This window comes from Alosa sapidissima, chromosome 11 (assembly GCF_018492685.1).
Source record: "Alosa sapidissima isolate fAloSap1 chromosome 11, fAloSap1.pri, whole genome shotgun sequence".
In the NCBI taxonomy this organism is placed as follows: domain Eukaryota; kingdom Metazoa; phylum Chordata; class Actinopteri; order Clupeiformes; family Clupeidae; genus Alosa; species Alosa sapidissima.
In genome coordinates this window covers 24,116,586-24,141,220 of record NC_055967.1, presented here as the reverse complement: position 1 = coordinate 24,141,220, position 24,635 = coordinate 24,116,586, and the positions used below count along the sequence as shown (strand labels likewise).

Here is a 24,635-nt window from a genome sequence, read left to right as displayed (position 1 = left end):
GGGTTTCCCGGGTAACCTGGAGCTCTGAGGACCAATCATATCACATCAAAGGTAGAGTGACATCCAGTGACATCCACTGCAGCGCCTCAGCATTCAATGCCAATTCTCATGATCACCAATTCTATCAATTACTAGATCACCATGAGACTGTTATATCCAAAAATCATTCAGGCTTTGCCATGGCGATGTGAGATGATATGGGTGTGTGTTGTGTGTTTTTCTAGGTGTAATGCCTCCAGACGAGTATTACTACAATGTGGATGACTCTGTCTTCACAAACACTGTCGCTAAGAACAGGTGTGTGTGTGTGTGTGTGTGCGTGTGTGGTGTGTGTGTGCATATGTGTGTGTGTGTGTCTTATCTGCTCATGCTGTCGGCTTTCTGCTACTGCTGTAGTAACAGTCATCTCCTCCATTGTCAATCTTTACCACACACTCATGAACATACACACACACACACACTCACATACACACACACACACACACACGCACACACACACACATATGCACGCACACACACACACACACACACACACACACACATATGCACACACACACACACATGCGCGCACACACACACTCACACACACACACACACACACACACACATACATGCGCGCACACACACACACACACACACACACACTCCCAGTCTGCTCTTTGCTGTAGAGCTAGCCTCCCTGCTGCAGCACCCGGCTCCTCCAGAGTGGCAGGAGGTGGCCGACCGGCTCAAGATCCCCTTTGACCCAGATCACCAATATCACCCAGAGTTCAGGGGCTACATTAAGGGTGAAAACACACACACACACACACACACACACACATACTCGCATGCCCTTGAGTCATCTAAACAATTGCACTGCACTTACTGTCCTTACTTGCTGCTATTCTGAAACACTGTGATGTGTTCTTATGTTTTTAGAAGGATAGGGCTCATGAGGAAAAGTTTTATCTTTTTATTTATTTATTTAATAATGACTACAGTAGTTTGTTGGCACTGAGACCTGAGTTCTTATTTCACTCTCCTCATGCTCCCATGTTGTGAGAATGACAATAAAGTATCTATCTATGTCTCACTCACTCACTCACTCACTCATTTGAACCAGAGCTACAATATTACCCAGAGTTCAGTGGCTACAGGAAGAGTGAACACACACACATGCTATTGGCTAGCTGCTAATTAGAATAAGTAATAGCACCGTGCTGCATTCAGAGAACTCATAATTATAATGTACTGAGTACTGAGCCGTGGTCACCAGGTCAGACACTGGTCAAGGGTGGTGACCTTTTGTTGACCTATCGCTGACCTCTACGACAGGTGGTGTGGTGAAGCAGGCAGACGTGGTGTTGCTAGGATACCCACTGGGTCTTCCCATGAGTTCCCAGGTCAGACGGAATGATCTGGAAGCGTACGAACCCGTCACTGATCCACGCGGCCCTGCTATGACCTGGGTGAGCTTTGTGTGTGTGTGTGTGTGTGTGTGTGCACTAGTGATATTACAGTATGAGGATACATATGCTTCTCTTTGCAGCAACATGCTGTGTGTGTGTCCATTTATATTTACATTTGTGTGTATGTCTCTCTGTGTGTATTTATGTGACCCTGTGTGTGTGTGTGTGTGTGTGTGTGTGTGTGTGTGTAGGGCATGTTTGCGGTTGCATGGATGGAGTTAGGAGAGACAGAGAGAGCACAGAAGCTCCTGGAGAAATGCTACAAAAACATCCAGGGACCTTTTCAGGTACACACACACACACGCACACACTCACACACATGCACACATTTCATACAAAACACACACAAGCACACACGCACTATCCATATAAAACACACAAAATATTAGTCTGTCTCTCTCTGTCTCTCTCTCTGTGTCTCTCTCTCTCTCTCTCTGTTCAGGTGTGGAGTGAGTCGTCTGATGGATCAGGGGCTGTGAACTTTCTCACAGGGATGGGAGGCTTCCTACAGGCCGTGCTGTTCGGCTACACCGGCTTCAGGTCACACTCACACACACACACACACACACACACACACACACACATACTCCTGCATGCGTACACATACACACTGGCAGAGTCAGATATACACATCCTCAGACATATATTATTAATATGATGTAACCCCATGTTGCTGTATGCATGCCGACAGATTGTTCATGCAAATGTAACTGAAGTGCATTTTACTATGAAACAGATGAGCTGTGGTCAAGACCACGATTGCCAAGTCCAAGACAAGTCCAAGACCAGAACTAGTTGAGCAAGTCAAGACCAGGAGTAGTTGAGACCAAGTCAAGACCAAGTCAAAATCGTTCAAGTCCAAGACCAGGACTAGTTGAGACCAAGTCAAGACCGAGTCAAAATCGTTCAAGTCCAAGACCAGGAGTAGTTGAGACCAAGTCAAGACCAAGTCAAAATTGTTCAAGTCCAAGACAAGGCCTAATTGAGACCTAGTCAAGACCAAGTCAAAATCGCTCAAGTCCAAGACCAGGACTAGTTGAGACCAAGTTAAGACTGAGTCAGAATCGATCAAGTCCAAGACCGGGACTAGTTGAGACCAAGTCAAGACTGAGTCAAAATCGTTCAAGTCTACAGTAAGACCAGGAATAGTTAAGACCAAGTCAAGACCAGGAATAGTTGAGACCAAGTCAAGACTGGACTTGAGTACTACAACCCTGCTGCAAGGTAATAACGTTCAGGATCTCAGCTGCTGTAGGCACTCAGTGGAATGAGTCTGATCTAGATAACATTACAAAACTGTGCTGTTATAACAAATAACTGCAATTAGAATGCTTTTCAGCCAATTAGATTCAGTGGGCAGAACTAGGCATTGTATAATTTCACCTGATTGGTTGGATTGAATGAGTGGCATGTGGGGCATCCTGTAGGGTCCAGAAGGACTGCCTGTCCTTCTCTCCTGTCCTGACTGGGGCTGTTGCAGAGCTGAGCGTGACCGGGGTCAGTTACCTAGGCAACAAGCTCAACTGGCTGGTGAAGGGGGAGGAAGTGAGCGTGAAGCTGTGGGAAAAAACAGAGCATGCTGGGAAGGCCTGCGCCCTGGAGGTGGTGCTCAAAGCCTCAGGGACTAGGATTCCCCTCACACCAGGTACACACACTCACACACACACACACACACACACACACACACACACACACACACTCACACTCACACTCACTACACACGCACACACACACACTAGGGGTTTCACCAACTAGTCGACTAAGTTTCTAATTATTTGATGAACACTTTCTCAGGCCAAACAGTGACCTTCCCTCGAGAGGCGGGAGAACTGAGGAGGCAGGATTCAGGACAATCCTGTTGGCCTATTTAACTATGCCGATGTCAATCACTCATCAGAGGGACCCAGGACCCACCGGCTGTGTCACCTCACCTCACCCAATCTTCAGTCTTCAGTTTATACCTACAGGATGATTTAGTCAGATTTACCACAGAAACACCTTGGCCTTAGAATGTGAGCACTTTAGCTTCCAGGCTAACATGCATACACACACACACACACACACTTGCACTTACAGTATTCAGGAAGCACTGTCTGAATCTATGCTGTTTAAAACCAGGGAATCACGCACACACACAGACATGCGCGTGCGCGCGCACACACACACACACCAGGGATGTGATACATTAAAATGTAAAGAGGAAAAACATTCTCAGTGCATATCATTAATTAAATAATAAATTAAATAGCCAATGAGTCCACACAAGATGCGGTGATGATTTGCTAATGGTCAGTCTGAACTGTTTGGGCGTCTGTAATCATGTTGTACTCTTTATAATGTCTGTCTATGTGGGTACCTGTAATCGTTTCACACTCATCAGGCCAGAGCACCACTGGATGTGATATGTTAATGTCAGTCTGTGAGTGTCTGTAATTGTTAATATGTTAATGGTCAGTCTATGGGTGTCTGTAATCGTTAATATGTTAATGGTCAGTCTATGGGTGTCTGTAATCGTTGATATGTTAATAGATGTCAATGGTCAGTTTGTGTGGGTGTCTGTAATCGTTTGGTACTCATCATCTCACTGGACATGATCAGTGGGGTATACTATGAAGCACGTCAGACATATCTAGGCTATGTAGACATATCAAGGCTTCACAAAGCCTTGACTCGGGTATACGTTAAGTGATACGATAGCAGTTATGTGATATATTTGTCAAACTAGGCTTTCAGCTCAGATCTGTGCGTGTTCTCTGTGTTGGGATGACGTTGGCCAATCGTGAAACGTGGAGATGCACAAGACTATATTAAAAAACAATTACTTCCGCATTTATGAGCGATAGTGTAATCTACACTGCGGTCATTTTTAGTGTCAAGCCTACATCAAATAAATCGATTGTCAGATGTATGGTATGCACGTCCATAGTGGCATATTTGCACGCACAACACTATTAAAGCGCATTCGAGATCCAAAATGTTTGTAGAGGCAGAGCTCCACCTGTAAGATATATGACAGAATCCCACACGTGAGAGAACTTCGTTTTTCAAGACAACCAATTGGTCAGTGGGCGGTAGATTACACGATTTGAGCTATAACTTAGCACGTAACCTCCTCCCGACCAGCTTTAGTTGCGAGCATAAGATACCATGGTCATATAGCGACGCTAAAACAGATTCACTTTCATGTCACAGCATACCCTGGCTTTGAGTGCAACATACCTCGCTAACCCACTAATCGAGATTCGTAGTATACCCCACAGGTCAGTGCGGTGTTGGTGTCTGTAATCATTTGGTACGCATCATCTCACTGGATATGATCAGGCCTGATCTCCACTGGTGCCTTTACATGACTAGCTCCCTGGTACCATGAGGCACTCTGTAACCAGGCCCAATAAACACAACAAACCAGACACTGCATGTGTGTGTGTGTATGTGTGTGTTTTGATGTGTGTGGGACATGTGTTGTGATGTGTGTGTGTGTGTGTTTTGATGTGGCATGTGTGTTTTTTTATGTGTGACATGGGTTTTGATGTGAATATATGTCACGTGTGTGTTTTGATATGTGATATCATCTATGGTTTGCACAGATCTGTCTTGTGTTTCTAGTATTCATTATACAAGTGTAAATAATGACTCAAAACTCAAAACAGAACATAGAGCATAGAGAACAACACATCCACAAACATCTTTCTTTATCTAATACAGATTACCCATACATAATGAATCTCCGCTGTACATAGCCCAAAGCTCAGAGTATTTACAACTGTACATATACATACACTTGTGCCACATGTATCCCTCACACACACACACACACACACACACACACACTTGTGTCAGGGGCCACATATCAATATTACGCATCTCATCACACATTAAAGCTTTAATACGTCAGCCATCAACCCAATGCTTAGTGCACTACCTTGTTACTAGTAAGTAGTCTACTTCTCTACATTTTCTTATCATTTTATTTCTAGACTGAAGAGTGCAAAGTATGCTACAAAGTATGCACTTAGGTGGTCCACAGTCAGTGTAGTGTACTACAAAGTATGCACTTAAGTGGCCCACAGTCAGTGTAGTGTACTACAAAGTATGCACTTAGGTGGTCCACAGTCAGTGTAGTGTACTACAAAGTATGCACTTAGGTGGCCCATAGTCAGTGTAGTGTGCTACAAAGTCTTCACTGCTGTGGGCCACAGATAATGGCTATAAGGTCTCTTACATGGCCTCTTAATGAGTATTGCTGGGTGTGAGAGTAAAGTGGCTATCTTCCTCATGAGAGCTCTAGTCTGTGCGGCGCTAGTTACATCTTAATCTCCAAAAGCAGCTGACTAAAGGGTCTCTTGGAATCTTAATGAATATTACTGGGTGAGGTAGAGCTTGTGATGCTAGTTACATCTTAAATCTCTACACTGTGCAGCTGAGAGCTCTACTCTGTGCAGCTGAGATGCTCTACTCCGTGCAGCCGAGATGCTATACTCCGTGCAGCAGAGATGCTCTACGCTGTACAGCCTAGATGCTCTACGCTGTGCAGCAGAGATGCTCTATGCTGTGCTGCTTAGAGCGCTACTCTGAGAGGCACTATTTCCATAAAAATAGCATCTCAAAAAGCAGCTGATTCCAACTCTGTACACGCCTCTCCAACTCTGAACTCACCCTTTGGCCTGATGTGCAACTAAAGTCAACACTCTTGTCATCGCAAATCTTGTGGACAAAGTGCTATGAAGGCTCAGTGGCTTATATTTTAGATTGTAGTCTTCATTCTCAGTCAGTGCCTCGCTATTGTGCCTGTACATATGGTGTAGTCACTATCTATGTAAATCCATCCTTAGAGACTTGAAGCTCATTTGAAATAAAGGCTGGAGATTCTGTCTCTCTTGTCCGGTTTTAAGAGTGATTGTGTAAGCAGCTGTGGTATGTCTCATGAGGTGTGTCTCGTGAGGTGTGTGTCATGGGGTGTGTTTCGTGAGGTGTGTCTCGTGAAGTGTGTCTCATGGGGTATGTCTCATGAGGTGTGTCTCGTGAAGTGTGTCTCATGGGGTATGTCTCGTGAGGTGTGTCTCATGAAGTGTGTCTCCTGGGGTGTGTCTCGTGAGGTATGTGTCATGGGGTGTGTCTCGTGGAGTGTGTCTCGTGAAGTGTGTCTCGTGGGGTGTGTCTCATGAGGTGTGTCTCATGAGGTGTGTGTCATGGGGTGTGTCATGGGGTGTGTTTTGTGAGCTGTGTGTCATGGGGTGTGTTTCGTGGGGTGTGTTTCGTGAGGTGTGTCTCGTGAGGTGTGTCTCGTGAAGTGTGTCTCATGGGGTATGTCTCGTGAGGTGTGTCTCGTGAAGTGTGTCTCATGGGGTGTGTCTCATGGGGTATGTCTCGTGAGGTGTGTCTCGTGAAGTGTGTCTCATGGGGTGTGTCTCGTGAGGTGTGTGTCATGGGGTGTGTCTCGTGGGGTGTGTCTCGTGAAGTGTGTCTCGTGGGGTGTGTCTCGTGAGATGTGCAGTGGTCAAGGCTACAGGTGATTTTTTTCCTCCTTCTCCTTCTTCTTGTCGTTCTTCTGTTCAAAGAGCGCTCGGATGTCCAGCATGGCCTGGCGGATGTTCTGGCCAAACCGGTAGGAGTCCTACAGGGACAGAGAACGACACTACTACTCAGTCTGTGTGTGTATATGTGTGTGTGTGTGAGAGAGAGAGCGAGAGAGAGTGTGAGGTGAGTGAGAGTGTGTGTGAGTGTGTGTATATGTGAGTGTGTGTGTGTATGTGAGAAAGAGTGAATGTGTATGTCTGTGTGTGAGAGAGGGAGTGTGTGTGTGTGTGAGAGAGAGTGTATGTGAGAAAGAGTGTGTGTGGGTGTGTGTGTGTCTTCTCACCGTCTCTGGGCTGGAGAATTTGCTGGAGATGTGGAATGTGATGAGATTTTCCCCAATGATAATATAAGATACACCATAACCATCATCCGCTACCTGGAAAAACAATAATGTGTTTTCAATCTGTGTGTGTGTATCTGTGAAAACAAACTGTGTGTTTGTGTGTGTGTGCAGTGGTGTGACTCACTGGGCCGAAGCCCCCTCCCAGGCCCACGTATTTGGGGTGCTTCTGCAGGTCCACCAGGTTGATCTGCTGCTGGGGGGTCTGGCTGGTGGAGAGGCGCCAAGGCTCCGACAGCACCTACAGAGACACACGGAGGGTGTGTGTGTGTGTGTGTGTGAGCGAGAGAAGAAAACAAAGCACCAGTGGAGGTATGAGGTGTGTTCAGGCATGTGAACTCAGATAGTTTTGTGGAATTCAAGAGACCTCAACACACATCCTTCAAGGAAATAGCTGGGAGTGTGTGTGTGTGTGTGTGTGTGGTTAATGAAGCGTGCTTTTGTTGTTTTTATTTGCATTATTTTAAAACAGCCTAATACCAGACGTGGCCTTGGATCTGGGGAGTTACGTAATGGGTGGGGGGGCTTCAGACCCATGGAGATACTAGGACTTGAGACAGAGAGCTTTCGACCTTTGTAAGAAGGCTTGCTGACTTATGACTAAGTGACTGGGAGATATTTTATGGCAGCAGTGGAGAGCTTTTTCTGGCATCACAGCTTCCTCTGTGACATGTGCTACAGTGGAACACAACTATTCATGGCCTGGTGCTGTCATAACTTCCAACTAGGGCATCTAGTTCCAAGTCTGTTCAAAGGTGTGTGTGTGCATGGTGTGTGTGTGTGTTTGTGTGGGTGTGTGTATGTGTGTGTGTGTGTGTGTGTGTGTGTGCGTGTGTATGTGTTTGTGTTTGTGTGTGTGTGTGTGTGTGTGTGTGTGTGTGTGTGTGTGTGTGTGTGTGTGTGTGTGTGTGTTTATGTGTGTGTACATGTACAGTATGTGTGTATGTGCATGTGTGTCCTACCTGCTTGAGGAAAGGTGAGTCGATGCCCAGCAGCTTAGAGACGATGTAGAGGCAGAAGAGGTGCCGGTCGATGCCCCCACCGGTCATTGCCAACCGGTACATGTGCTGGTGCTTTTCCGACGCTTTCCGGAACAGAGCCAAACGCTCCTCCTTCTACACAGACACACACACATACCAAAACAACAGTTAAGAACACACACATACCAAAACAACAATTCATAACACACACATACCAAAACAACAATTAAGAACACACACATATACCCAATCAACATTTAACAACACACATATCAAAACAACAGTTAAGAACACACACACACACTCATATACATGATGTATGTTACTCACGCACAGATAAACATACATGCTCTCTCTCTCTCTTTCTCTCTCTCTCTCTCTCTCTCTCTCTCAGACACACACATACAGACACACACACACAGAGGCAGGCTGATGTCATGACCACCAGCAGAACGTTTATGTGAGGACGACCCTAAACAGCTATTCTCCAACAGATTAACATCCAGCTTGACCCCAACTAGATCGGCACGTAACTTGGCCGTTGTAATTGATGACCGACTTAACTTCTCTGAGCATGTAGCTTCTATTGCAAAATCATGTCGGTTTATGCTTTACAACATTAGGAAGATTAGACCTTATCTGACACAAGATTCCACACAACTTCTTGTTCAGACTATGGTCATCTCTAAACTGGACTATTGTAATTCACTATTAGCTGGCTTACCCGCTTGTGTAATAAGATCATTACAGCTGATTCAGAATGCTGGAGCATGCCTGGTCTTCAATCAGCCAAAGAGGACACATGTAACTCCTCACCTAGTTACTCTCCATTGGCTCCCACTGCGGTCTTCTGATAAGCATCTGTTACGTCGACCAGTCATAAAATCTAGGTCTAATTCAAGACTCAGTGCTCTCCGTTCCTGTGGTAGTTTTGGGTTGTTTAAGAGGGGTCTAAAGACATTCCTGTTCAACATGCACTTAGTTGTTTAAGCGCTTCTTATGTGTTATGGTTTGTATAATATTGTTTTATTTTCATTAGGCTGTTGATTAATTTAACATTATTGTTTATTATTATCTCCTTAATGTAGTCTTACCATGTCATTGTTTTTATATTATTGATTGAATGGACATTATTGTTTTATTATTGCCTTTCCCCTCATTTTCATTGCTTATTTTATTAGGCTATTGATTGAATTAATATTGTTGTTTATTATTACTATTCTCCTTATTATAGTTTGACCAACATTCTAATCTGTTCCCTGTTCAATTTTAAATATTATGTTGTTTTGCATTTGTGTGTCGCTTTGGACAAAGGCGTCTGCCAAATCCATATCCATAACCATAACCGTAACAAATACAGCATGTCCCAGGCGCCCAAAACAAACATGATGAAATCAGACAGATGCTGTCAAAGTCTTCATCCCAGTCCCCATAACTGGAGCTGCATGTGTGTGTGTGTGTGCGTGTGTGTCTTCATCCCAGTCCACTTAATTGGAGCTGCCCGTGCTGCGCGGGTTTGTTTGTGTTCATGTCTCTCATGTGACTTTAGAACAGAATGGGTGGCCATCTGGTGGCTCCTCATGGCTCTGCAGTTCATAACTCATAACTCGTGCATGTCTCCTGTGTGTGTGTGTTGTGTGTGTGCTGTCTGTGTTCAGCCTGTCTGAAAAACTGCCTTCTAAGATGATTCATTCGGTGACATGTATCGTTAATATCCTTAATGCTGCCTTCAGCGTCCAAAATTCTATGAAATTATGAATCTGTTGGTGTCTTGGAAATAGTCTCTCAACAATAAGTCAACAGAAGATGGCATTTGGTGTTGCTATCTTGCTAGGCCGTCCGAAACCAAGTTCATAGCTGCCACCTTGATGCCTGCTACAGCAAGTGACTCGTTAGACAGTTAAAGGCAGTGAGGCAGCTAACTGGCAGGTGGCCTCTGTTTTGGTCAGACCCTGAGTGTGTGTGTGTGTGTGTGTGTGTGTGTGTGTGTGTGTGTGTGTGTGATGATAAGAGTGATGTTTGGGTTCGTGTTGTGCATTACCTTTTTCTTTGGAGTTCTCAATGGCTTTGACAAAGGCTGTGAGTGTGTGTGTGTGTGTGTACCTTTTCCTTGAGGTTCTCCATGGCTTTGACAAAGGCTGTGGACTCAGAGGTGCAGGAGCGAACCGTTTCTGTCCTACCCTCACGGAACATCCGTGTCATGGACGACTCGTAGGTCAGACAGAATTCGCCCTTATCCTACATCACGCACGCACGCACGCGCACACACACACACACACACACACACACACACACACACACACACACACACGATGATCACGCTCCAAAAGCTTACTTCAATGTGTGATAGATCCACAACTGTACACTCACACAGAGTATGGCACTGAACTACTAAAGACTTAAGCAAATGAAACATCTTACTTATTTTCTTTGCAAGATCAACAGTGTAATAGACTAATAATAACACTAAAATAACATAGTTAACTAAAGGAGAAACCGGAAGTGATTACCCTGAATAATACAGAGCATGGATGTGTACCAGATTGATGTGATTATGTGAGGACAATGGAGTATGTACTGCGAGTATGTACTGCGAATACTGCACTCTCAGTAAGGTCCTACTGTGATGTGTTTACCCTGTAGGGTACTAATGTGATGTCCTTACTCTGTAGGGTACTAATGTGATGTCCTTACTCAGATACTAATGTGATGTCCTTACTCTGTAGGGTACTAATGTGATGCCCTTAATCTGTAGGGTACTAATGTAATGCCCTTAATCTGTAGTGCGCTAGCAAAAGTGCACACTCTGTAGAGTACTAATGCGATGTCCTTACTCTGTAGTGTGCAAGCAGCAGTGCATACTTAGTAGGGTGCTAATGTGATGGATATACCCTGTAGTGCGCTAGTTGCAGAGCCATCTGGATAAAGGCATCAGGACTGGTCCTGCACGTCTTGATCAGGCCTTTGCCAAACTCATCAAACACATAGCCATGGAAGTCCACGTCATCAGCGATCTCCTTCGCCAGGAGGTATGAGCCCTCAATGATCTCCTGACACTAGATGAACAGAGACCGGGAACATTAGTCCAGACATTTTATGAAAAAAGGTTGAACAAATTGCAACAGAAGCAAACTTAACTGATTTTGTATCCTCAATATGTCCTGAGTAAGGGAAAAAAAGCCCCGAAGAATCCCAATAGGGGAAAGTTTTGAAAAATACCTAAATATACCCTATTCATGCGTCTACACAGTATTTTTCTCACGCAAATAGGGGGAAAAAATGGACCTTCACATATCACCATGAAAACTACTGAGTTGATTACTTACATCAAGACAAACAAAAAATGTATTATACGTTTTTTGAAATTGTTTGTTAACATGGGCAAACAGGGCATAATGTAATTACGTATAGCTAATTTGTATAAATACCACAACAAAGCTAATAATCCAGGCAAAGGTCTGACCCAAAACTAATTGCAACAGAATTTATTTTCACGTTTTTATTTCAATTGGTGATCTAGACACCATAGTAAAAGACCATGAAAATCCAGTTAGTGGAAATATGTTAAAATGAGGGTTGTTTTATGCATTATTCTTCAGCAAATACTGACAAAACTGTAATTAGAATGTTGTAGAATACACATTCTAAAGAATATCTGACCCCATCTAACTTAACATGGAATTTTAGAATCTTGCATTGTTGAGGAACATTCTTTTATTTTCAAAGAGTGAATTTTGGCTTATTTCAGACTGGTTTGTTGCAAAATTGGTGTCTATTTTTACATTTTGGCCCTTTGAATCAATGGAAATGGTTGTTGACTCTTTAAATAGAGCCAGTGTGTTTTTGCATGTAAGTGTTCCACAATGTTCAATCTGTACAAACACATAGTTAAGCATTATTCAGCCTAGGAAAGTGGTTTTGGTGCTTAATCTGATTTAGAGGTCACTGAAACATACAGTATATCACACTAAAGTATCAGTCCATTATTTTCCAAGACTTATAGTAATTGACCTCTTGCCCAGGGGTTGACTGTCCAATCAGAGGGGCCTGTATGATGCCCCTTTACTTTGCACAATTTTGTCTAAAACAATAATCAGACAGCACAGTATGTTTATGTTAGTGAATGCAGGAAAATTGTGAAGGCAAAGTTGAAGATGGACATGATAATGTCCAAATTCGACAGAAGGGTGCAGATAACTGCAGTTAGCCTCCAAAAAAGTGACTCTATTGTTGTGACATCTGGCAAAAAGGTACATGCTATACTAATAAATCTAGTTTAAGATTAATAATTAACAATGCATGCCTATGCATGGGTCATGGTTTTACCAAAGTCATAGAACAGTCAAAACTATACATATTCTAAAAGCATATGCACTGTACATGAAATATAGCATTAATCAACTTATGTCCCATCTTCCTCCATACCATGCATAACACATACTCCTCTATTCTGTATAGGTGAATCAAGTGAACAGCTGATACATTTTGGCCTGCACTATTAAGGAAAACAAATTAAACACCCTAAACTATATATTTTCTGAAAGCATATACCCTCTAGAGGAGATATAACACCATTTAAGACATTTCCCATCTTCCTCCATACTATGCACAATACATTGCCCTCTATTCTGTAAAGGCGAATCTAGTGTAAAGTGGATACATTTTGGCCTATACTGTCCAGGGAAAACAAATTAAACACCATAAACTACATATTTTCTGTAAGCATATACCCTCTAGATGAGATATAATATCAGTTAAGACATGTATTATCTTCCTCCATGCCTTGGACAATTTGTTTGTCAAATGTTGCAATTAGTTTTGGGTCACCATACATTAGCTATACATAATTACATTATGCCCTGTTTGCCCATGTAAACAAACAATTTCAAAAAACTTATAATACATTTTTTGTTTGTATTAATGTAAGTAATCAACTCAGTAGTTTTCATGGTGATATGTGAAGGTTAATTTTTTTCCCCTATTTGCGTGAGAAAAATACTATAGGCGCATGAATAGGGTATATTTAGGTCTTTTTCTAAACTTTCCCCTATTGGGATTCTTCGGGGCTTTTTTTCCCTTACTCAGGACATATTGAGGATACAAAATCAGTTAAGTTTTCTTCTGTTGCAATTTGTTCAACGTTGACCCATATTTTGGCTTAAAATGACTGGACTACATGGTAAATATGTAAATAAACGAATGTCAGTTGTACACATTCACTCACTGAGGCCAGGAACCACATTCCAGCCTCTAAATGGGTGTGTATGAGAGTGAGCGTGTATGAGAATGTAATGAGTGCGTATGAGAATGTAATGAGTGCGTATGAGAATGTAATGAGTGTGAATGTAATGAGTGAGTATGAGAATGTAATGAGTGTGTATGAGAATGTTATGAGGGGCCGTCTAGGCCTTAATTCATACTTGGTCTTACACACACTATCATAATCTTGCACATACACCACTATACTCATGCACACTCACTATTATAGTAATTTTACATGTATGTGAGAGAGTATAGTAGTGTATGTGAGAGAGTTTGGTAGTGTATGTGAGAGAGTATAGTAGTGTATGTGAGAGAGAGTATAGTAGTGTATGCGAGAGAGTATACTAGTGTATGCAAGAGAGTATAGTAGTGTATGCGAGAGAGTTTAGTAGTGTATGTGAGAGAGTTTAGTAGTGTATGCGAGAAGGTATAGTAGTGAATGCAAGAGAGTATAGTAGTGAATGTGAGAGAGTATAGTGGTGTATGCGAAAGAGTATAGTAGTATATGTGAGAGAGTATAGTGGTGTGTGTGAGAGAGTTTGCATGAAACGGAAGGGAGTTTGCATGAAACGGAAGGAGTTTGATTTCTCAGTTCCTGATTGGTTTGTCAATGTCACTTCTCTCTAGCTAGCCAATTAAAATCAAGGAAGGGGCGGGACCTACACTGTCAACAATGTTCGTGTAGACCTAGTGGTGGAGGAAAAAATCAGCCTTTACTCAGTACATTATAATTATGAGTTCTCTGAATGCAGCACGGTGCTATTACTTATTCTAATTAGCAGCTAGAATGTAATGAGTGTGAATGTAATGAGTGAGTATGAGAATGTAATGAGTGCGTATGAGAATGTAATGAGTGTGAATGTAATGAGTGTGTATGAGAATGTAATGAGTGCGTATGAGAGAGTGTGTATGAGAATGTAATGAGTGCGTATGAGAGAGTGCGTATGAGAATGTAATGAGTGCGTATGAGAATGTTATGAGTGTGTATGAGAATGTAATGAGTGCGTATGAGAATGTTATGAGTGCGTATGAGAATGTAATGAGTGCGTATGAGAATGTAATGAGTGTGAATGTAATGAGTGCGTATGAGAATGTAATGAGTGCGTATGAGAATGTTATGAGTGTGTATGAGAATGTAATGAGCGTATGAGTGGGTATGAGAATGTAATGAGTGCGTATGAGAATGTAATGAGTGTGAATGAGTTGCCATGCACTTACTGCCACTGGAATGTCCCACTGGAGTTTGGTGGGCGGGGCCAGACCCTTACTGACGTCCCCCTTGCAGTGGCCCTCCTCTGTGTAGCCCAGCTGGAAGCAGTCAGTGGCCAACACGTACTGCAGAGAAAGACAATACTGTTAACACACACACACACACACACACACACACACACACACAGAGTAAAGTTGTTTCTCACCTCCCACATGTGTCCCACTATAGGAGCGTCGGCCCATGAATGCTCCACATTAACACCCATTTTACCGTTCTTATAGGCAATCAGGGAGAAGGACTTATCAAACCACCTGAGACAGAGAGAGGAAGGGAGAGAGAGAGAGAGAGAAAGAGAGAGAGAGAGAGAGAAAAAGAAAGAGAACACGACAAAAAGAGAGGGGTTTAATCAGAACAAATTCTCCCCCCCCCCCATCACTAATATCTTTCACCCATCAGCCGATGAGACAGCAGCAGGAAGAGCGCACCTGTCGTAGCATTTCCCGTGCAGTAGGGACTTGGCGTACAGGTCCAGTGACTTCAGCTTCTCCGGGTCGTATCCGTGGGCCTCATCGTCAAGCGTGAGGAAGAACGCCGCCGTCTCGATGGCCTCCAGGGACGCCTTGTTCACTCCCTCACTGAAGTACTTCAGACGCGCACGAGCCCAGGGAACTCTGGGATACAGGAGGACAGGTGTGTGACGCAGTGGATGAGGACAGTTATGGGTGTGTGCCATGTGTGTGTGTGTATGTGTGTGTGTGGGTGTGGGTGTGTTTATGTTTGTGTGTGTGTATGTCAGTGTTGTGCGTGAACGAGTTCAAAAGAACGCGTTCATTGAACACGCTCATTTTTTCGTGAACGTTGAACTGAACGCAACACATTTTTTAATAAAGAACTTGAACGTGAATTAGTTCACATTATGTGTCATGAACGGCAGACATCACTGTAAATGAACGTTGGAATTTGTTTTCCATTGAAAACTGAGTGACATTTGTTTTCTCTTTTGAAACGCAACGAGAGAAAGTTCCTCCCTCCTGTATTCTCGCTGGTGCCGCTTAAATCATGTATCACCAGACAGAAATGGTTTTGACATTGTGTGCGCAATGCATTGCGGGCAACGTAGTGTCCGGCTGAGAATAGTTGAGCAGCATACTGGCTTCCGCACAACGTTACCCATGATGAATTGCAGCAGAGCGGGGTAGGCATAGCAACGCCGCGTAGCAGGCAACGACGAGAGCGCGGAGGGCTGAATTTCATTGCATTAAGTATAGAACTGGTCTACCTTGTCTGTACTGCTGCAAGTTTCATCACCTGGTACTGTAAGAAACCCACAATTGCAGTGTCATGAGCAAATGTCTACAATCATGAGCAGCTTCAAAGAACGTATATTGATTTCTAGCTCGTAGTGTGAAAAAAAGTATTTATTTGAATATCTCACGAAAAAAGTAAAATGAACTGAACTTTGAACTAGTTCAGAATTAAAATTGTGAGCTTTGAACGTGAACTGTTCACTTTGAGCATGTATGAACTGAACTTGAACTAGTTCAGAAAAGCTGTGAACTGGCACAACACTGGTGTATGTGTGTGTGTGTGTGTGTGTGTGTGTGTATGTGTGGGTGTGAGTGGGTATGTGTGTGGGTGTGTGTGTGTGTGTGTTTATGTTTGTGTGTGTGTGTGTGTGTGTGTTTGTGTGTGGGTGTGTGTTTGGGGGGGTGCTTGTGTGTGTGTGTGTGTGTGTGTGTGTGTGTGTGTGTGTGTATGTGTGGGTGTGAGTGGGTATGTGTGTGGGTGTGTGTGTGTGTGTGTTTATGTTTGTGTGTGTGTGTGTGTGTGTGTTTGTGTGTGGGTGTGTGTTTGGGGGGGTGCTTGTGTGTGTGTGTGTGTGTGTGTGTGTGTGTGTTTTTTTTGGGGGGTGCTTGTGTGTGTGTGTGTGTGTGTGTGTGTGTGTGTGTGTGTGTGTGTGTGTGTGTGTGTGTGTGTGTGTGTGTGTGATTGTCTGTGTGTGTGTGTGTGTGTGTGTGTGTGTGTATGTGTGTGTGTGAGTGTGTGTGTGTGTGTGTGAGCGAGTGTGTGTGTGTGTGTGCGTGCGTGCGTGTGTGTGTGTGTGTCACCTGTTCCCGGCTGTGAGGGCGGCTAGTTTGACCTCTCCTGGTTGCGGGGGTGAGGGGTCATTGAGGATCCTCTGGAACTGCAGCTCCAGCTCAGACGGCCACAGATGGCGCCCCCCGAAGTAGAGCCACACCTTATAGAAGCGCCCGCGGTGGTACACCACCACGTGCTTACGGTCCGACAGGTGCTGCACGAAATCTAGCCACACACAAGTACATAATCAAACACACACACTCACATAATCACACATGCACGTACACACACACATAATCACAAACACAATCGCACATACTCACACACGCAAACACACACAACCACATACAATCACACACACACACACACACACACACACACAAAATCAAACACATACACATAAGAGGAATTCTGTATACTGCAGACAAACACACTCAACCACTCAACAAACATACCCAACCCAAGATGAAATACTTTAAACAATGTAGCAATATCCACTCTGGGATCAGCAGAAACATGATGGACTGTTTAGTACATACACACAGAGGTTGTGCTCTCTGAATGTTAGTTGGCCATAATGAGCTGTGTGTGTGTGTGTATACCCCATCCCATCAGTGTGGGGTCACGTGTGTGTGCTATTCAGTGTACTGGTTATATTTATAAGACACACTGTCATGAGGGAGAACACACACACACACACACTCACACTATTGCCCAACCTAATACACTATTGAGCACCCAAGCTTAGTTTTGCACTGTAACCTCATACCAAAACCCTGTGCTTATATTGACCTATGACCTCCTATATTCACCTGCACTATGCTTATGTTGAACTATGACCTGTATTCACCTGCACTGTACTTATATTGACTTGTATTCACCTGCACTGTACTTATATTGACCTATGACCTCCTATATTCACATGCACTGTGCTTATATTGACCTATGACCTCCTATATTCACCTGCACTGTACTTATATTGATCTATGACCTGTATTCACCTGCACTGTACTTATATTGACCTATGACCTGTATTCCCCTGCACTGTACTTATATTGACCTATGACCTCCTATATTCACCTGCACTGTACTTATATTGATCTATGACCTGTATTCACCTGCACTGTACTTATATTGACCTATGACCTGTATTCCCCTGCACTGTACTTATATTGACCTATGACCTCCTATATTCACCTGCACTGTACTTATATTGACCTATGACCTGTATTCACCTGCACTGTGCTTATATTGACCTACAGTATGACCTCTTATATTCACCTGCACTGTGCTTATATTGACCTATGACCTATATTCACCTGCACTGTACTTATATTGACCTATGACCTCTCATATTATCAGGCGCAGTCAGGTTAAGTTGAGGACGGGCTCAGAGGCTCATTTGTCTATTCCAGAAAAGTGTGTGTGTGTGTGGGTGGGTGTGTGAGTGTGTGTGTGTGTGTGTGTGTGTGTGTGTGTGTGTGTGTGTGTGTGTGTGTGTGTGTGTGTGTGTGTGTGTGTGTTGTATGTGTGTATGTGTGGTGGTAAAGTGCTATTGCCTTCAAGCTTACCTGTGTCAATGCCAGGGATGCGGGTGGTGTTGAACATTCTCTCATACTGAAAAGAGCACATAGGGACTACACCAAGGGCCCTTAGCTGGGGAGAGATAAGAAGAGATGGAGGAGGAGAGGAGGAGAGGAGGAGTGGAGGAGAGGACAGAAGAGGAGGAGAGGAGAGGAGCAGAGAAGAGAAGAGAAGAGAGGAGAGGAGAGGAGCGGAGAAGAGAAGAGAAGAGAGGAGAGGAGAGGAAAGAAGAGGAGGAGAGGAGAGGAGCAGAGAAGAGAAGAGAAGAGAGGAGAGGAGAGGACAGAAGAGGAGGAGAGGAGAGGAGCAGAGAAGAGAAGAGAAGAGAGGAGAGGAGAGGACAGAAGAGGAGGAGAGGAGAGGAGCAGAGAAGAGAAGAGAAGAGAGGAGAGGAGAGGAGAGGAGAGGAAAGAAAGGGAGAAGAGGAAAGAGATGTAAAAGAACATTTAAAACTTCATTTGTGTATAAATGATATTGGTGCTTGTCTGTAGCAGTATTAATATGTAGGCTGAAGCCTGAAGGAAGCCATTCAGGATCAGCTGTGTTGGGGAGAGAGAGGAGAGATAGGGGTTCTCACTGGGGCGTGTTCTCCGCGCTCTAGCTTGCGTCGGTACTGCAGCATGGCGTGGACCACGTTACCTGCCCGAGCTGCCTGTCTGTGGGTGGGGGTCACATACATAAGATCCTAACGCGCAGACGACACACACACACACACACATACACACACACATACACACACACACGCACGCACATACACGCACAGACAGACACACACACACACACACACACACACACACACACACACACACACACACACAGAGACACACCGACAGACGCATAAACAGACAGACAGACAGAATTATTGTCATCAGTACAAGTTGGTCTAAGCTGTTCACAAAACGTGCAATGAGGAATTGTCTCTAGATGTGTGTGCCTATGTGTGTGTGTGTGTGTGTGTGTGTTTCTGTGTGTGTGTGTGTGTGTGTGTGTGTGTGTGTGTTTGTGTGTGTGTGTGTGTGTGTGTGTTTGTGTTTGTGTTTGTGTCTGTGTGTGTGTGTGTGTGTGTGTGTGTGTGTGTGTGTGTGTGTGTGTTTGTGTTTGTGTCTGTGTGTGTGTGTGTGTGTGTGTGTGTGTGTATGTGTTCTCACCATCACATAGAAGTTACTGTTGACCATGATGGGACCCCGCCCCTTCAGGTAGATAAACTCCTCCCACCAGTCGCTCACCTTAATAGAATATTAACAAACTGACCTGAATATTAACACATTGATTTACACACAACATACATACACACACATGTACAAATAACACACACAAACTACATGCCCCACATGATATTGGACAACATTTATGATAATATTTCTACACTGTACACTACAAAGGGACACCAGGCAAGCCTGATGCTTTTTCTCTAAGAAACTCCCCCTTCGCTCGGTCTGAAGCTCTTTTCCTTTTCTTTGCATCTTCCGTCAAAGGTTTTCGCTGCTTTTTCGCCGGCTCTGCCATTATACACACGTTTGCAACAATCGCTAGCGTTTAGTTAGCCTGCCTCTGTGCTGTGGATGCAGGATGTAATTCATCCTGCTTCGGTCGGCAGGTAGGATACACTGAACTTGCAAGCGGGATATTCTTCCTACAGGCAGTAGGGGCGGGCGAGAGAGTCTTCATTCGCACTGTAATGAGTCATTTAACCACATACCGATTTACGAAGATGAGTAATTAACACAAAAACGTTGCTTGGTGTCCCTTTAAAACATATTACAAACTCCTACATTATTATGGGATATGTAGTTGCATACCTACAGTACGTATAGTATAATATCAGGCATAGAGTTAAATGTTACGTACATAGTTGCTGGCCCACCAGGACTTGAGCTTGAGGTATTTCTGGAGTTTGGGTGCAGGGTCCTTTTTAAACTCGTTGGCCACAACCTCCATCTGATTGTACTGATCATCATCCAGCAGAGGGCGCACTGACTCCAAATACTAGAGAGACAGCATCGGTTTAGTATTGCGTGAAGGGGGGCACATGTGTTTGTGTGTGTATGTGTATGTGTAATGGTGGGGGGATCATTGTGCGTGTATGTGTACATGTGTGTTTGTGCAAGCATACATGGCTGTGTGTTTGGGTGTATCTATGTAAGTGTGGTTGTGTGTGCGTGTATCTGTGTAAATGTGTGTGTGTGTGTGTGTGTGTGTGTGCGTGTGTATGCATGTGTGTGTGTGTGTGTGTCAGTGGCGGTTGCTGCTCTTTGGATTAGGGGAAGCTCTATAAAAATGGTCAATTATTAAATTAATATTATTAAGTTGCTATATTGTTCTTTGAGGGCAAAAGTTATCCCAAAACCCAGATTAGACCAAACAGTAGAGTTCTAAAACATGGTTTCACCAGTTCACTTAGGTTATTTGGTAGCCTACTAGAGTTATTTCTCTGTGACTATTCTGTAAGTTCATCTGCCTTGATGTTTTATGTTGAATCTCCCCTATCAAATCAAATGGCTATGAACATTAACATTATTCAAAAGTAAACATTATCATAATGCATCCAGGCTACACAGTTATATCGCGAGCTAGCTGGCTACAACCTAGCTTAAATTCACAACTGAAACAAAAGCAAGTCACAAACTCAGTAACTCCATATTTCACTCCAAGAGAAATTATGATATGAAATTATGACACTCTGGAAATTATGATTTTGGGGCGTTTGTCCAATACACATCTAGCTTTTCTGCACTGAGATCAGCCCACGCTAGTGCCATTGAAAGTCCAGTGAAGCCGAGCGTCTATGGGGTTTTTGATGGATTGTGTCGTCACAGTAATGGTTTGGAGGCGCAAAGTCACGATAGATGACCGGCAAAACCTTATTTCTGAACGAACTAACAATGAATTTGAACAAGTTTTTAGCATGTTCTAGTTGGAATAGTAGGCTAATGTAATATAGTAGTATTTGATGAAATGTTCTGTGATATTTTAGAGGAGGCTGAGCTTTCCCTGTAGTCTTAGAGCAATCGCCTCTCGTGTGTGTGTGTGTGTGTGTGTTAGTGTGTGTGTGTGTGTGTGTGTGTATGTACTCTTACCCTGCTGATGGTATCATCCACGCTGGGTACTGGCAGTCTGGGAAGAGAAGCCTGGAAACTATAGAGTAGAGGCCTCCGACCCGAGAATATCTTCACCAGGTTCTACAACACACACACACACACACACACACACACACACACACACACACACACAGTCAAAATACTGCAGGCATAAACTGTGCATACACATACTTACAGTATAAGCCAACATACATGAACTTGGATTGACATCAAAACATTACGGAAAAGTTTATAAGTGGGTTTTACCAGCCAGACTCTGGTGGAGAAGCTCTTCCTGCCGTGGCACTCGAAGATCCAGCAGTGGTAGGAGAGCAGCAGCTTGAGTGTGTAGCGCAGCAGCATGATGAGGGCCAGCCACAGCCCTGTGGCAAACACCACGGCACTCAGCACCGTCTGAGTCTGCACTGTCAGGTACTCACTGCAAAACACACACACGCACGCACGCACGCACACACACACACACACACACACACACACGCATATATGCACACACATACACACATGCATGCACACACGCACACATGCACATACACACACACACACACACACACACACACGCAAACACACACACGCACACATGCACACACACGCACACATTCATACACACACACACATACGCATACACACACACATACACACACGCACGCATGGACACCATCACATACACACACACACACACACACAATCACATGCATGCATAATTAGACTACAGTAGAACACAGCAGTGTAGTATGGCTGTAGTATTGAACATGTTGAGTCCCTGAAGATAATACATCTGCTAAACCCATATCACTACCCCCTACCCCCTCGGCTAAATCCCACTTATCTCCCTCTTCTCTGACTGTCTGAGTGCTCAGGTGTGACTGACCCGACAGGTAAGGTGTTTTTAATCCTGTCGATCATGCCCAGTGATGGGTCCACCCGGGCGTACATGGTGCTCATGACGCCGATGACCATGATCAACCAGCTGGACGGACTGGCTGGATACACACCCGTCAGGACGCCATTCTGCTCGTCAGGGAAAGGATCAATGAATGAACCATTCAATCAACATATCAATCAATCATCCAACCACCAATCAAGAATGAATGAATGAATTAAACAGACAAAAGGCTTATCAATCAATTAATTGATCGACCTAGCAATCAACATATAATGAATGACTGAATTAATGAAAAAAATAACTGATCAACCAATCAATCAATATATCATTACATGGAGACATACAGGCAGGTAAACAGACAGACAAACAGACAGATAGACAGACAGACCTTGAACCTGATGGCCCTCTTCCTCCAGGAGGTGACCCCAGACAGGTAGATGTGCTTTAGCACCTCCCTGCTCAGGTGTAGGTCAATGCCGTCAGGGGTGACCGTGAACTGGAACCCCACAGCCTGATGTGCTTCTGCCATCCTGCCGGCCACACACACACACACCCACACACACGCACGCTTGCTAGGCCTGCTGCAGGTCAACGGGTCAGCCAGGGATTACCTAGAGTCAGAGGAGTCACATGACCATGATGCTGAAAGTATGATTCAAACAAGTTATCGAAATCATAATAATTATAGACTAGACCCTTCATAATTATAGACCCTTTCAAGAGAGTTCCATTATCAGCATCATAGTTGACCCCACAAGGCTTCTGTTTTAACATTCCATATGTTATCTTAATGCAGAGGAAGTAGATTGGGGCCCGAATAGAACGTTCAAGCATTGTTTTTGTTTTTATTGTTGAAAGGGTCTATAATCATAACTCACATTCAATGACAGTAAGTGTAGGCCTAAATTCATGCTCTAATTCTATGCACAGTGAGGCATGTTGCTAGGTGCACAAATGAGATTGGAAACATAGAATTGTGTTGCTATAGAAGGAATCAGAATATTATGTTCTATCAAACAGCCATTGAACCAGAGAGGGTTAAAGCAGAGCTAGTAATCAAGGATCTTTAATTGAACGTTTTGATCCTGAACAACACACAGCAACATTATGTGTAAGGGGCTTGAGAGTTGGGTTTAAGAATGAACCGAAGATATTTATATTTATTTATTGATTGTTATTTTCATTCACACGCGGACTGAGGACACGCGGGAGGTCAGGGGCGCCGGTTATGTTTTGAGTGACGTGTGACGGCTAGAATTTCTTTTTCCATGTCATATGACTGGAGGTCGACCAACTGGGCCAAAGTTGAAGCACCAGATATAGCGGTGTGCGCTGGTGAGGTATGCAGGCGCGCTGACCAAGTGAACGCTATTTACACAAACCAGTTTTAAAAATATAAACACACAGCCGACAGACCGGCACGTGGAATTTCGTATCACAGACGCATTGGCATGTTATATCCTCGACGCATTCTGTTTTCGTATTTAGTTGTTACTTAGTTTTTAAAAAAGCATATATAGATTACTTGGCATTGTAATGACATAATAGTGGGCAAAGGCGTCATAGCCTACCATAACTAGCCTATAATTCAATTCAACCGACTTATTTTTACAGTGTACATGGGAATGGACTGTAGTTAGCCAAGAAGCATGAACATAAACATACACCTGAAACACTGAAAGAGAAATCAAACAATTATCATCTTGCAAGTTAGGATTTCTATACGACCCCTAAAGTAAAAAAAATCAATATGGATGAATAAATTACCTATCTATCTATTTATCTATCTATCTATCTAGCTATGTAGTGAGTACAGGATGAGTTCTCTTACCGTTGGTCAGAGGTTTAGTTAGCCACACCAAGAGGCAGAGTGGGCGCATAAATGTGTAGCGTCCCTCCAGTGAGAGAAATCTGGAACTCCCAAGCTATGACTCGAATGCCCTTCACAACTACCTTCAGGAACCAACTAACGAGGCGACCTGTAGTTCTCTCTCTCTCCCTCTCTCTCTCTCCCCTCACTCCCTTTCTCTCTCTCTCTCTCTGGCTTTTCTCTGTGTAACTGGACACTTCTGAGGGCTTGCTTGTGTGTGTGTGTGTGTGTGTGTGTGAGTATTCACTGTTATTGTACTGTGCCTTAAAAGCCTCCAGATATATCCACAGAATGACCCCTA

The 24,635-nt window shown here is 43.8% G+C and overlaps 2 protein-coding genes across 6 annotated transcripts in view; one reads left to right on the top strand and one right to left on the bottom strand.

The window, feature by feature from the left end:
- pgghg (protein-glucosylgalactosylhydroxylysine glucosidase) overlaps positions 1-4,171 on the top strand; it is an 8,736-nt gene extending 4,565 nt beyond the window's left edge. For 2 of the 5 annotated variants that reach the window (XM_042109825.1, XM_042109823.1), the window contains 8 exons: positions 1-51; positions 225-297; positions 652-788; positions 1,318-1,451; positions 1,643-1,738; positions 1,894-1,991; positions 2,879-3,096; positions 3,246-4,170. The exon at positions 1-51 is cut by the window's left edge and continues 61 nt beyond it. In XM_042109825.1, the coding sequence (XP_041965759.1) occupies positions 1-51; positions 225-297; positions 652-788; positions 1,318-1,451; positions 1,643-1,738; positions 1,894-1,991; positions 2,879-3,096; positions 3,246-3,322 (884 nt within the window). In that variant the 3' untranslated portion in view covers positions 3,323-4,170. Of the gene's footprint in view, positions 52-224; positions 298-651; positions 789-1,317; positions 1,452-1,642; positions 1,739-1,893; positions 1,992-2,187; positions 2,676-2,878; positions 3,097-3,245 lie in introns of those variants that run through there. The other 3 variants (XR_006035026.1, XR_006035025.1, XM_042109824.1) reach the window with 3 other exon arrangements.
- A 2,153-nt stretch (positions 4,172-6,324) lies between these two features.
- Positions 6,325-24,482, bottom strand: cpt1b (carnitine palmitoyltransferase 1B (muscle)). The gene is made up of 19 exons (XM_042109822.1): positions 24,296-24,482; positions 22,853-23,075; positions 22,450-22,589; positions 21,828-21,999; positions 21,561-21,662; positions 20,332-20,469; positions 19,632-19,709; positions 19,061-19,168; positions 18,471-18,555; positions 16,929-17,124; positions 15,306-15,491; positions 15,026-15,131; positions 14,829-14,945; positions 11,240-11,404; positions 10,452-10,586; positions 8,331-8,483; positions 7,496-7,609; positions 7,312-7,404; positions 6,325-7,065 (listed from the first exon to the last, which is right to left on the bottom strand). Exons 2-19 carry the CDS (start codon positions 22,991-22,993, stop codon positions 6,955-6,957), a joined length of 2,340 nt encoding a protein of 779 aa, XP_041965756.1. The 5' UTR covers positions 22,994-23,075; positions 24,296-24,482; the 3' UTR covers positions 6,325-6,954.
- Between the last annotated feature and the right edge of the window lie 153 nt (positions 24,483-24,635).

Coding starts and splice junctions, on each gene's coding strand:
- cpt1b (XM_042109822.1), bottom strand. CDS start 22,993: ATGGCAGAAGCACATCAGGCTGTGGGGTTCCAGTTCACGGTCACCCCT. Junction 19,710..20,331: donor CCTGGTGGGCCAGCAACTAT/GTACGTAACATT, acceptor TATTCTATTAAG/GTGAGCGACTGGTGGGAGGA. Junction 7,405..7,495: donor TGGGAGGGGGCTTCGGCCCA/GTGAGTCACACC, acceptor TTGTTTTTCCAG/GTAGCGGATGATGGTTATGG.